A 15,000-nucleotide genomic window follows, 5' to 3' on the forward strand; every position below is an offset into this window, starting at 1 on the left:
ATATCAGTCATCATCAAACACAAACGAGGATGGTTTGCATCGTTCTAGTTACTAAGATACCGTTATATATATATATATATATGTGTGTGTGTGTGTGTGTGTGTGTGTGTGCGTGGGGAGGGGGGAGTGGGGGGGAGGGGCTGCAATTCTCACGTTCACTCGCATGTACAAGAGTGGGCTTTTGCGTGTATGACCGTTTTTACCCCGCCATGTAGGCAGCCATACTCCGTTTTCGGGTGTGTACATGCTGGGTATGTTCTTGTTTCCATAACCCACCGAACGCTGACATGAATTAAGGGATCTTTAACGTATGTATATGAACTTCTGCTTGCGATATGTATACATATGTGTGTGTGCGTGTATATATATATATATATATATATATATATATATATATATATATATATATATATATATAGAGAGAGAGAGAGAGAGAGAGAGAGAGAGAGAGAGAGAGAGAGAGTATAGTATTAGTTATCATTAAGATATATATCAGTCTTCATTAAACACAAGCGAGGAAGGTTTGCATTGTTCTAGTTACTAAGATACCGTTATATAAATAATAATAATAATAATAATAATAATAATAATAATAATAAAAAGAAAGAAAAATATCAATTATCATCAAACACTCATACACAGGCAAGTCATTTTCCCTCCGTCACAACTATGTGTTTGTCAACGAGCTCTTAACAAACAGTATCAGTATCAGTAGCTCAAGGAGGCGTCACTGCGTTCGGTCAAATCCATATACGCTACACCACATCTGCCAAGCAGATGCCTGACCAGCAGCGTAACCCAACGCGCTTAGTGAGGCCTTGAGAAAAAAGAAATCAAGAAAGAAAAAAACAATAGAAAATAAATAAATTGATTAAATAAAATTAAAATATAAATATAATAATTAAATAAAATAAATGAAGTAAAACAAAAAACAAAAAAAAATAAATAAATAAATAAATAAAAATAAAATAAAATAAAAATAAAAATAAAATAGAATAAAATAAATAAATAAATAAAATAATAGGTAAATACATAAAAAAAAATAAATTAATTAAAAAACAAATAAATGTAAAATACACACACACACACACACACACACACACACACACACACACACACACACACACACACTTGCATAACAGATAACAAACAAAAAGTGGGGGGAAAAAAAGAAAAAAAAAGGTCTGCACACTTTCCCGAGACATAGTCACAAGCCACACAACAAACAATCCAAAGCTTTTACATAGGTCAATGAACGACACACGAATACATCCAAGAAACCGCTTTCATTATTGACATTACATTGTGTTGTTCAAACTCATTCACCTGACGAGCCAGTCAGTCATGGGCTATCAGCCGAAATGATGATGATCCGTAGTCGCCCATAGTTCCATTTCGGAACTATAACAAACAATACATTCAGCTTTGTGGACTTCCCTGGTGGGTTCTTATTTTCCAGTTCAGTTTGCAAATGAGATGGAGGAAACGTGCGCAGATGACGGGCGCAATAGCCGAGTGGTTAAAGCGTTGGACTTTCAATCTGAGGGTCCCGGAGTTCCATTCCCGGTAACGGCGCCTGGTGGGTGAAAGGTGGAGGTTTTTTTCGGTGTTTTTTTTCTTCTTCTTTTGTTGTTGTTGTTGTTGTTGTTTTTCGATCTTCAATGGCAAAGTATGTTCAGACCTGCTTTTGCCTGAAACCTTTTTGTGTGTATACGCGCGCAGAAGATCGAATACGCACGTTCAATATCCTGTAATACATGTCAGTGTTCGGTGTGTTATGGAAACAAGAACATACCCAGCATGCACACCCCCGAAACGGAGTATGGCTGCCCATATGGACGGTCATACATGTAAAATCTTTCATGTCTGAGTGTGTATGTGTGCATGCCTGAAATCTGATTGAATGACACTGGAAACAAATGTTAAGCGCCCAATGGCAGCCGTCAGTCGGCTCTACCCAGGCAAACAGCCTGTTGTGAAAATGATCCCTTGTTTGTGAAGCGCTTAGAGCATGGTCTCCAACTGCCGATAGGCGCTAAATAAGTATCCATATCATTCATTCATTCGTGAAAATTCATGACAGCCGCAGTTCATGTTTCATTCTGAAAGTTAGTTAGTTAGCTGTTTCATCCACACAGCAGCCGTTCACAGAGATCAATGCAGGTCAGCCCATCCACACAGCAGCCGCCCACAAAGGTCTGTCAATGCAGGTCAGTCTATCCACACAGCAGCCGTTCACAGAGATCAATGCAGGTCAGCCCATCCACACAGCAGCCGCCCACAAAGGTCTGTCAATGCAGGTCAGTCTATCCACACAGCAGCCGTCCACAAAGGTCTGTCAATGCAGGTCGCCATGAGGCCACCCATCAGGGAGATCCCGCGCTGCTGCTGGGTCGCTCTGGTGGTGTTGAGTAGCACCTGTTCTGATTCACCACGAGCATCACCGTGTGCTAAATATCACTGACAACCACGTTTCCTTCCGTTTAAACATAATTTTATGTTTAAAATGTCACAGCACAAATACAATGAACTTCGACGGGACCTCATTTCCTTTGTCATGGCAAAAATATGACTGACAGTTCTCACTGAAGCGAAGCGCATTAATTAGATCACTATAAATACATCGACTCGAGTTTTGTATCAGTGAAGATTTTGAAACAAACTTGTATCAGGTGTGAAAGTGCAGTCTTCAAAAAAATGAAAATAAGAAATGCAGGTGAGCATGTGATAATGACATGGAAAGACCCGTAGATCTTTTATTTCATAATGGTTAATAAGGGAAAGAAGGTGACAGAATGGTTGAGACCTTATCTGTTAATACAGTGTCTGTGAGGGTCTGGGTTTGAATCCCAGACTCCCTTTTTCTCCAAAATGTGACTGAAAATTCAAACTGAGTGCCCAGTCATTCGGATGAGACGATAAACCGAGGTAATGTGTGCAACAGCCCTTGGTGGACTAAAAAAAAGAACCCATGGCAACATAAGTTTTGTCCTCTGGCAAAATTATGTGGAAAAAAATCTACTGTGGTAGGTATACAAATATATGTGCATGCACTCAAGGCCTGACAAAGTGCGTTTGGTTACGCTGCTGGTCAGGCATCTGCCAAGCAGATATGATTTAACATACATGAATTTGTCCGAACGCAGTGACACCTTCTTGAGAGACTGAAAGTGAACAATAAGATGCTGATGACATATGGGGATGGATGGGTGGAATGGGGGAGGGGCATTTTGTTTCATTCCAACACGACAGGCCTGTGAGTTCGCTTCCCGTCACACCACAGTGTCGGCCAGATTTGGCCGATATAGGCACCCGTTCCTGCATGCACGCACACACGCACACACACACGCACGCACGCACGCACAAGCACACACACACACGCACACACACACACACACACACACACACACACACACACACACACACACACACACACACACACACACACACACACACGATATGAAAACCAAACCAAACCATACGTGTGTATTTTGTTTTCTTTTCCAATATGACACAATCCAATCAATAGATTCGTAGTTAAACTAACGAAAAACAACAACAACAACGGTGAATTATACACGGAAGGACAAAATGAGAGAGGCTGAGAGAAAAAGTGAGACAGACACAGACAGACAAACTAACGGACAGACAGGCAGAGAGAACAAAGACCAAAAACAAAACAAAACAAGCACACAATACAGAAAAATGATCGAATGGGAACAGGAGACTATCACTAGAGCCTGAATCCCCGAACAGCCTTAGTCTGTAGACTGAAGCCTGTTTAGATTGTAGGAAACACGGCCCGTCATTTCCCATCATGACCACGCCGACAATGAGTTCTTACCAGTCTTGTGTTTGTACTGTTCATCGCATCCCGCCATTGCCACATTATATATATGATGGTACTGATACAGCATTACACAGACCACTGTCGGTGTGAAGAGACTGCACACAAGTGAGACAAAGCAAGTAACCATCAGTGGTGACAAACACACCTGAAAGCATTCTGAGGATATAAAACTGAGAGCATACCAAAGGTGTAAAGATTTGGTCTGCAGGCGAGTGTGTGGTTCACGGGCATCTATCTAAACGGTGGTAGGATTGTGTATGTTCATAAACGATGAACCTGTTGCTTTCTTTCGTCGTCTTCAGTATACCTTGGACTTACTTGGGGCAGGCTGAAGGCCAAGCAGATCAAACGACGAAACTAGATGGACATCCGTCACAGGGCAACAGCACTCTGAACACGACAGACACGAGCATCCGCACAAACACGTCAAGCAATTCCAAACATGTGACAGACATCAGCATTTCTGATGGAATGCTCACAACCACAGAGATGCAAATTAGTTCTTCTGGTGTCCTGGATGGAAGAGAAGTAGATCAAAGCTCTGACACAAACAGCTCAGAAGAGTTGGAGACAACTACATCCAGCAACCGCTCCCTCAGTGGTGTGAGCAACGAATCCAACGATGACACCGATAGGAAATCGGGAACAACGCGATATTTTCTTTTCACGCAAACTCCTCAGTATGAGGACAACATTACTAGTACATCTCTGCAATCGTCTCATATCTCCACAGAAAATATTGACCAGAAACAGTTCACAACAGACAGCTTCACAGAAGAAAACACAACGGTGCCACGTGCAACATCTCCATCAACGATAAGTGACCAAACAAAGGACAGCACTGTGAATATCCCAGACAGCAGAAACGCGTCAACTGCTACTTTGTCAGCCCTTTTGAACAGATCCACACACACGCTGCACACACTGAGCGACACCTCTTCCAGCTTCACACAGTCCACCCCAGTGAATGTTGACACCACAAGTGTTACCTTTGAAGACTTTGTTGAACTGACAGCAGAAAACTTAACAGTCTGTTTTGAAAGTAAGAATCTGCATTTCAACGCTATTGCTGGTCAGATAATGTTTTCCCATAGCAATCACAACAGCTCGTTATACGAATTCTGCAGTGTCAAATTCACAGTGCCACCGGGTATGGTGATACAGATCACTCTCTCTATAAACACAAACTCTTGTTTTTCTTATTCAGGACGTCTGGCGAGCACTGTGCCATATTACTTTGTCAGACCGTTTTACTGCGACGAAGAACTTATTCGTCTGAGGACCTATGGAAACACTATTACGTTTGTGTTGGCGCGTAACCGCGTTAATGCTTCTATTGATCTGGTCTTCAACTTCACAGCTGTGCCCCCTCCTGAAGTGGAAGTGCTGTTCATCACACCCACAACAGGTAGGTCTGACGTCTTCGCAGCAGGGAAATTGTTGTATCCCATTATCTATTGTGCAGGTGGACTATACCTGGAATTCAGTCATGCAGAAGATCCTGTGACAGCTAAGCAGTATCAGCTGCAGCAATAATATTTGCGGCAGTGGTAGATGTATTTACAGCGACAGAATGAACTGAAAGAGAAACTGTTGGTGTTGCTACATCAGGATCTGCAACAGCAGTAGTAGTAACATTATCTTCACTGTCCATGTGGTATTACCCTAATGGCCCTCATCCAGAGTCGCCCACATAGATACACTGAGACTCGTCTGTTGTCGTCCCAGTGCCAGGAGTCTGTATGGAGCTATCAATATCAGGTCGTTAGAAGGCCACACACCAGAGGAGAACCTGCACTGTAGCCGAGTCACTCTGGTATTTAACAGTGTCTCACTGTAATCTATGCTTCCTTTCACACTACATCCCAGTGTCAGCCAGACCCAAGAGATATGTACGCCTGCAGTGTGAGTCAGGCAATTTGAGCAATACTGTCAAAGACTCATCAGTGGATGACCTGTGTGGTCCCAGTCTTCCCATTTAAGCCCATAACACATTCAGCTCAAGATATGAGGTGGCCACGAGCCTCTCAGGAATCAGTCTGCCGCACTTACCACTCTGTAACAGTAGCTGCAGTGATGGGCAGACTGGGAATCTGACTGAGGTATTCATTGGACACTGCTTTCTCAGTCAAACACAGCTTCAGGATAGTGATCCAGTCGTCTCTTCATTTGCTTTTCAAATATGAATTCGTGACTTTTAGACTTGAGGGCTACCATCTTCTATGCTGGAGGGCCTGTGCTTTTATATTCCTTCCAAAATGCCTCGGATATTTGCAGGAGAGAGGTTTGCTTGGTGCTGGGGCAGACTTTCTGCCAATAGTGTTTGGTGCATGGCTTGTGAAGTCCTTCTGCTCAGGTTCTGCCTGTGGTATGCAACGTCAGCTTTTTGTGCAGCAGTCACATTTTCCATTTCTACAATGTTGACTTCTAACAGTCTGCATTCTTCCTTGTTTGTTTTTGTTTTGTTTTTGCTTTGTTTTTCTTATTTTGTTTTTTTTTTTTTCTTGCCAAATGCATCTTTATAGCTTTGGTCAATGGTAAAATGCAGATTCTCTCGTTTTGTCTCTGCACTGTGTCATACTGTACTATATCATACTGTGTTGTTTCTTGCTATACTGTATTGCATTATAGAGTACTGTTCTGTACTCTGCTGTTCAGATCAACAGCTATCCATTATAACAGAGTATTTTTTGTGTTCCAGAGAGTTAGCAATTGGCTTACATGTGTGTAATGACCTACGCAGATTAGGAATTCATGCTCAGATACGATTTCACAAACAAATGAACATAAACGAACTCAAATATTCATGTCTGCATTTACACGTATTTGCAAACACACATATGTTTATTCCACAGGATAGCAACCAAATGCACATGAAAGAACTTAACATGCTCATGTCTGCATCTACACTTTTTTTTTTTTAATACACGTGTTGTTGTTTTTCTGTGTGTCACAGGTTATGTCCAGTCTCCAGACTGGGATGGCAGTACAAATTACCCGAGGTACATGAACAAGTGGGCACGATTAGACGTGCCGTCCAATGCCAGTGTGATGATCAGTTTTCTCGCCATGGACATTGAAGGCCACGCATACTGTGGCTACGATCGCCTCACTCTAGTCGTACAAGTGAACAGGACAGTCAACGAGACAGAACAATTGATTTATTGCAATAACAAACCAGTCCTGAAACCAACTGTTTTCCACACAAATGAACTCCTCTTCCACTTCAAAAGTGATAATAGTAGGGAACATTTGGGGTTCAAAATATATTTCTCATTTCATAACCAGTCGGAAATTCCTAAGAAACTCGACGATGGAAAATGGGACTGCTCAGTTTCCTACTATCCAAAATTCCAGCAGCATTTTAACTGTAACAGGGTTGAGGAATGTTCTGGTGGGGAGGATGAAGAGAACTGCGGAGACAACAGTCAAGAATGTGATGGAAAGGATTTCTTTGCCATTGGATCCAACTGCTACACATTCATATCTGGAGAAAAGCACGTCACGTGGAATGAAGCAGCCAATGAATGCATTCGTCGCGAAGGTTATCTTGCCAGTCTGAACAGTCCCAAAGAATGGGAAGAAGTTATGAAAGTTGCCAGAGAAATCATGAAAGAGACTGTATATTTTGGACTGCAGACAACTGGACCATCCTTTCCAGAGTTGTAAGTTTGAACATGTGGTATAAGGTTGTCGCTGTAATTTTCCCATAAAACTTCAGTTGGCCATGATGTCTATATGGACCAGTTACCATTTAATGTTATATCAACTGATTCAATGTTAGACTGTTCTGCCCTCAGTTCTCCCAATGACTGCAGAAGAAAAGGGACTGGTGATGATGATGATAATGATGATGACGACGACGATGATGATGATGATGATGATTATGATGATGCCACCTCTAAAGTGGTGCCGTCGTTTTCAACATACCTGCCAATGACATGTAAGGTCACAGGTCTGTAGCTTGAATCACACATGAGCCGGACTTTTCTCTTTCATTCTTATCACAGCTACATCTAAAGTAGTGACTTAGATGGCAGTCTTTCAGATGAGACAAAGTAATGCAATTTGTAACATGCGTTTAGAATGACGATGACAACAACAGGGGTGTGTGCACTCGCATCCCCGTTATTGGTTTAAAGGAAGCAATATCAGATGTTAAAGATTTAAAGGAAGCAATATCAGATTTTAAATTCAGACAGAAGTGGTGTTCTCTCTGTTTTCAGATACCGTAGTGGCTTTCAGTGGACTGATGGATCTGCAGTCTTCTATGCCAAAATCTATAAAAGTTACTTCAGATCTTCTGCAGACTGTTCGACCCTCACACAGTCTTCGTCCTGGTATTATGACGCAGACACCCTGGTCATGGATAGCTGTGATCAAAACATGACCACTTCCTTTCTGTGTGAAAAGGATGTAATTCAAAATGATGATTCCCCGAAAAAGCTAGAAGAAATAGTCATGCACCCTCTGGAATGGCGGAAAGAGGATGATGAATACGTGACCTGCCCATCAGGTCATGTCACCCAGACGTTTATGGCGTGTGACGTCAAGAGCGTGTGCTGGGCCAATCAGATTGACGCGTCCACTGAAGCCTGTGATTACCACGTGACGCCACCTCCTCCATCGATGGAGTGCATGAATGGTGTGGACCACGTGCCTTACACCCTGGTGTGTGACCACCGTCCTGACTGCAGTGACAACAGTGACGAGAACTTCTGCGTTTTCCCTTCCTGCCGTGTGTTAGGGAAGTTTCAGTGCTCCAATAAACAGGTTTGTCTGACGACTTGACTTTTATCAGGAATAGACCTACACCTTTTTGATCAGGAATAGACCTATATTGATCAGGAATAGACCTACACCTTTTTGACAGGAATAGACTTAAACCTTTTCTTTTCAAACTTCATAAAGGGTTTATGTATGTATCTTAGCATGTTTCGTCAGAATGTTGATCTCTTTGATTTATTGAAAGCCTGCAAATTGTACCCATTGTCTCAGATTGATGTTTTTGATGTCTTGCTTTTTTTATGTTGTTCTTGTTCATAACTTCTATCATCAAGCAAAACTACTGCTGGAATGTCCCAAAAACACAATCTGAGTCCAAAGGAAATGGGCACTCAATCTGACCTTGGAGCGAACATTGTCAGCAGGGGCACTGTTACATATTTATACTCAGCACAGTAGTTTAGAATGTACAATTATGAAGGGAAAAGGGGGTTTTCACTTTCTGTCCACCATTTTCAAATCAAAGAAATAAAGACTACAGCAAAGCATGTTAGTTAATTTGTCAAGTCAGCCACTCAGTCACAGAGGGAGACAGTTACTCAGTTGTTCAGGTAGCTAAATGGGTACGTATCAATGACATAATCACTCGATTCTGCGTTCAAAATAAATGTGACAAAAAAACCTTTAATTTTGTATTCTTTTGCATTGCAATGTAATCATCCATGTGCATTTGTTTTCAGTGCGTGGCACATGATCTACGCTGTGATGATATTTTACATTGCCTGGATGGGAGTGACGAGAGACAGTGTCCGCTGTGGTACAGCAAGATTGATGTAAATACACCCAACCCCCCTGCACTCGTAGAATTTGATGGCTACGGCTCTTACATGGTAAAACCCGTTGAAATACACAGCAACCAAACCAACAGTATTTGTCCAGAAACTCATTTTCTGTGCCCAGGAAATCTGACCTACTGTATGCCTGTGTTCGTGCGCTGCAACGGTGTCTATGACTGCCCAGGTCGTGAGGACGAGGAAGGGTGTGACAGGTACCAGTGTCCTGGTTTCTATCGTTGTAGAGCATCACAAATCTGCATCCATGCCAATCATACCTGTGATGGTGTCTTCCACTGTCCACAACGTGATGATGAACTGCTCTGTGATGCCACCTGTCCTCAGAACTGCACCTGCCAAGGACTGGCCTTCTATTGTCAGGGACACTTTCCTGCTGGAAAATACAGAGAGCTCCGCTTTCTTCATGCACCTGGAAGTGGACTGACTCTAGAAAGCTTCGCAATAAATTACTTGTTGGTGTATCTAAATCTGGCGAAATGCAATTTAAAAAATATTAGCAATATAGTATTTCCTAACCTTCGAATTCTAGATCTTAGTGACAATGAAATAACATCACTCAGCACCACTCAAATGAATAATATGAATAACTTGCAGAAGCTCTCACTTTCAGGAAATCCTATTAATTTTCCTTTTGCCATTGGACGTGATTTGCAGTTTCCCTCGTTACAGACACTTGATTTGTCTAAAATAATAGTGTCACAACTGGACGTTACAGCATTGATGGTTTTTCCTAAACTTGTTTTTCTCAATCTTACTGACTGTGGTATAGAACGTATTTCTGGAGAAGGATTCCATTCCTTACCATTCTTGAGGTATCTAGATTTGAGAAGCTGTCCCATGACAGATTTCCCCACAAATATCTTTAAAGGTCTTAGAGGTCTTAGAGAAGTGTGGGCAGACAATTACAAATTATGTTGTGAAGAGACACTCCCCCAAGGTTTCTCTCTGACGAACTGTCATTCTCCTTCTGATGAGATCTCTTCATGTGACGCCTTACTACGTTCAGATTTCTACCGCATAATCCTGTCTGTTTTTGCTGCTCTAGCTTTGATTGGAAATCTTGGAAGTTTTGTGTATCGAGTGTTGATAAATCGAGTGTCCAGCAACCTTGGCTTTGGCGTATTTGTGACACATCTGTGTATTTCTGATTTTCTGATGGGTTTGTACCTGGCAGTAATCGGTGTAGCAGATCGGATATACCAGGGGAATTATCTGTGGAATGATGAGATATGGAAAAGAAGTGCAGGCTGCAAACTGGCTGGGTTTTTGTCTCTTCTCTCCAGTGAAGTGTCAGCATTTATCATCTGTCTCATTACATTTGATCGATTTTTAGTTCTTCACTTTCCATTCAGTAACATGCATTTCAAGAAAAAATCTGCACATGTTGCATGTATGATTGTTTGGTTGATTGGTATCATGCTAGCTGGCATTCCTCTATTGCCTGTAACAGCACACTGGAACTTCTACAGTCAGAACGGAATCTGTATTCCTTTACCCATCACCAGGAATGATTTTCCTGGCCATGACTACTCCTTCATTGTTATCATCGTTGTCAACTTCATTCTTTTTCTTCTCATCGCGGCAGGTCAGGTGTTCATCTTCTGGTCTATTCGCACCAATAGTATGGCAGCTGGAGATTCCAACAAAAAATCTAACGATCTTGCAATTGCTCGCCGACTGATTACCATCGCAATGTCTGACTTTTTGTGTTGGTTCCCTATTGGTCTCTTGGGTCTTCTTGCTTCCAGTGGCGTTCCCATTGATGGTGAAGTCAATGTAGCCATTGCCATCATCATCCTTCCAGTCAACTCCGCTATCAACCCTTTCCTTTACACAATCAACATGCTGTTGGAAAGGCGAAGGAAAGCTCAAGAAAAGAGAATCCAGAAGATGATTATGTCCACTTTTGCCAGTAAGTATTCCGAGACTGTTGTTGATCGACTGGACGATGGTTACACCAAATCAGAAGCCCTGAACATGATCAGGAACTGGCTATCTCAAAATCTTTTGTCGTCAGAGAATCTCAAGAAAGTCATTTTGGATGCTGAAGAAAAACAGAAAGCCTTAGAAAGTCAGGCCACTTAGACAGTTATTGTGTGGCATGTTTTCCAATTGATCTGAAGCACAGATTCCGTATCAGACATGAAGAACCTTGCTTAGCCTGGATGAAAACAGCATTATTTTATCCAATGCACAAAAAAGTGAATACACAGCACTGAAATAATTATGTCCACTAGCAGAGTTTTCTTGTCGCTTTTTCTGTTGCCTCTTGGTATGAGTCAGCCTGTTATGAATTGTCCTTATCTGGCCACCTACCAGTTCTCACAGCATACCTTTGGTCCAGAAGATGGGAAATCTCAATGCTTGGCCAAGCCAGGCCAGTCAGTTTTTAATCGTAGATTTCATTGCATATATGGTTGATTTCTCTTTTGGAGTGGCCATTCCATTTGACGACCTCCCTCAAGCTGTGAGTGAACAAATGTCAGCTTTTTGCACGAATTTTATGCCCTGGAGCAAAGTGGACACGTCTTTTAGCAGTAGAAATAATGCTTACATATTGAAGATGCCTTTTTTCATGAGATGAAAGATACAGCTCCTTTCTTCAAACGTTCACTGATACTGTAGTGTTTTCCTGTTCTGGATGTGTCCTGTGTCAATAGTGGTAGGGCGCTCTCCCGACAAACAAAAAGCAGTCAAATCCAACAGTAGGAGAATCCAACGACATTATGCTCAACATTGTTGAGAATGTTCAGAATTCTAGATCATTTGATTTTCTTCCGCAACAACATCACCTGTCGTTTTGACTAGACTATTTCCAGCTCACAGACACATCAGAATATTCAACACACTCAAGTGTTACATTGCACACACACGCCCGCACGTACACACACGGAGCACGCCGGCGTTTCTGGTTATTTTTAAGTTTCATTTAGTAGCTGGTCCAGCTTTACAGACGTTTTAACGAAGCATGAACATCTTTCGCGTTTTTCCCCACTAACTTTATTGGTAAGTTTCACGACCTTACGGTTATAAGTGGAACGTGCACAGCAAAGTAGCATTCGCTTGAAGTGGAGTTTATTGACCTGTTGGCAAAAAGTCTTAAAGTCCAGTTGTTCAGAGATTGGGTTTTCCTATGGTTAGTAGTTACGTTGCTCGAGCAGGTGAGTCCTGGCGATTTTCGTTGTAGCTTTTTTAAGGGGTGGGTAACTTACTTGCGTAAGCAAAATGAGTCTATGTTATAATCTAGTTTAAATTGTCTACGTGTACATGTTGTCGTCTTCTTTGAAAATACTTTGTTCGACACATAATACGCCACAAAAATAGGAAAATTTATCTTCTTTCCACTCATACACTTTTGAAAGTGCACCTTTAGGATGGGCACCAAACAATTTTTTTTTTTAAGTCGAATTATTTGCACAATAAATTTACTGTTATATTTTCTATCTTCATTCTTAGAACTTAAAACTTTGATTCGATATACTGAAACAATGATAACAGCATAACGTCATACTGTGTACGTCAAAGGTTAGTGACGTTTAAGAAGGCTTCTGACAGGACGGATGCTTCTTTCTTTCTTTCTTTTTTCCTTCCTCCCATAATTCATTTGTTCGATTAAATTCATATCACAAGTGAGTGTTGAAGGACTTGCCTCTCTTGTGTGTGTTTGTTGTTGTTGTTGTTTTTTTGGGGGGAGGGGGGAGCTGGGGGGGATGTGGGGGGAGGCACGTGGTTGGGGAGGGGGATGTAGTGGAGGGGGGTGGGAGGTGCTTTACCGCTCTCGTCGTTTTAGACTGCATTCGAAAGTATACATGGTTGATCGAAAAATTGTCCATTGTGATGCAGGTATCCAGCTGGTATATTTCTGCGTGTCTTTTGCCGTTGGGCTCTGCAGTCATGAAATACTGGCTGGTCCACCAATGGGGATACTTCTTTAAATGCTGTCGCGAGTTGCATCCTGTGGTCTCTTTTGCCTCTGTTCGGGAGCAGTTATGTCCCTTGAATTTTTAATGGAGTGTCCTGTGCGTGCCTGCACCCATTGTGAACACAGCGCAGGCCTCCAAGGGTGGTGCAGGATTTTGTTCCAAGGGGGGGTGGAGACAGTGCTTCTCTGGGTCCTCCCCAGCACCTACGGGTGTTTCTCTTTCTTCTTCTGCATGATACACTGAACTGGCGCTGAGCGGAGAATGTGAAAATTATCTGTATTGAAATGGTTAAGGTTTCCTTTTGGTGGTGGTGGTGAAATTGGTGTTTGTGTGTGTGTGTGTGTGTCTGTGTCTGTGTCTGTGCTCACGTACATTCATTAAGACACAACAGAGCATCTCTCTCTCTCTCTCTCTCTCTCTCTCTCTGTCTCTCTCTCTCTTGATAAAGGTTTGTTTTTTTTTGTTTTGTTTTTGTTTTGTTTTTAAACTGGACAGATTCTGTTGTAATCCCTTTGTTTAAAAAGGGTGATTTAAATAACCCAAGTAATTACCGAGGTATCTCATTGTGTGATTTAGTAGCAAAATGTATAGTGCGATCATAAATAACAAAACTTCAAGAATTCATGAAAAACATTTTTGATGAGTATAATCTGACGGATGAACATCAAGCAGGATTTAAAAGGGGTTTTGTTTTTCGACTGCTGTTCACATGTTTACGTTGTTATCTTTTAATCGAAAATGATATATTGCCTTTAGTGACTTTGAAAAAGCATTTGATTTCATTGTGAGAAATTTATTATGGCCTATTCTTTTGAAAAACGGTATCAGAGGTAAAATTTTCGTTGTATTTACAGTACGTATGCCAATGTTGAAACTATAATTAGATGTGGTGCTAAAGCTAACAGATTATATCAGTTGTACCCGTGGTGTCAAACAAGGCGATGTCTACAGTCCTGATCTGTTTTCATTATTCATGAATGAATTAGCATTAGAAGTAATCAGAGAGAGTAGATATGGTGCTACGTTTATGCCTAATCATTCCGAAATGGGTTTTTTTTATTATCATTAGCTGATGTTGCTTTATTATCTGAAACTATTATCGGTTTACAAACAGAGCTGAACAGTCTGTATCACGCAGCTTCAGCTCTACTCTTGAAAGTAAACATGAATAAAAAGTAACATCATTGTATTCAGGAAAGGGTGTTATTTAGCTGCCAGGGGAAATGTGGACATATCATGGTATTGTTATGCTTCGGAATTTTTCTCCACTAGACTGAGTTTTATGGCAGCCTGTAGTGATCTTTGCAGCAGAGCAAAAAATGCTCTATTGCGCATTTTGCAAAAAAAAAGTTAAAATGTAATTCTTTATATACATATTTGAAATTATTTGACTCACAAATTCAACCAATAGTACAGTGTTGTGCTGAGTTGTGGGGACTTGATAAAGCAGCATTTAATTGTGAAAAGGTACATCTATTTGCATTAAAAAGATATTTAGGCATAGGAAATCGAACATGTAATGATTTTATATACTGAGAAACAAACAGGTATCATATTTACATAAATCCAGTTATGAATGCGTTAAATACTGGCTAAAATCAGTAAGAATGCATCAGTCTAAAATACCTCACAAATCCTACAAAATGTT

General features: G+C 41.3%; 1 protein-coding gene across 1 annotated transcript; it reads left to right on the forward strand.

Moving 5' to 3' along the window:
• The first annotated feature begins 4,339 nt into the window (after positions 1-4,339).
• LOC143296633 (uncharacterized) lies at positions 4,340-11,514 on the forward strand. Its single transcript, XM_076608664.1, has 6 exons — positions 4,340-4,451; positions 5,058-5,258; positions 6,807-6,976; positions 8,264-8,623; positions 9,316-10,072; positions 10,436-11,514. The coding sequence occupies exons 1-6, from the start codon at positions 4,340-4,342 to the stop codon at positions 11,512-11,514; spliced, it is 2,679 nt and encodes an 892-aa protein (XP_076464779.1).
• Positions 11,515-15,000: the final 3,486 nt, after the last annotated feature.

Source organism: Babylonia areolata, chromosome 21 (assembly GCF_041734735.1).
Source record: "Babylonia areolata isolate BAREFJ2019XMU chromosome 21, ASM4173473v1, whole genome shotgun sequence".
NCBI classification, from domain to species: Eukaryota; Metazoa; Mollusca; class Gastropoda; order Neogastropoda; family Buccinidae; genus Babylonia; species Babylonia areolata.

Coding starts and splice junctions, on each gene's coding strand:
- LOC143296633 (XM_076608664.1), top strand. CDS start 4,340: ATGCAAATTAGTTCTTCTGGTGTCCTGGATGGAAGAGAAGTAGATCAA. Junction 4,452..5,057: donor CAGCAACCGCTCCCTCAGTG/GTGTGAGCAACG, acceptor TTTCTTATTCAG/GACGTCTGGCGAGCACTGTG. Junction 10,073..10,435: donor TTTTCCTTTTGCCATTGGAC/GTGATTTGCAGT, acceptor TACTACGTTCAG/ATTTCTACCGCATAATCCTG.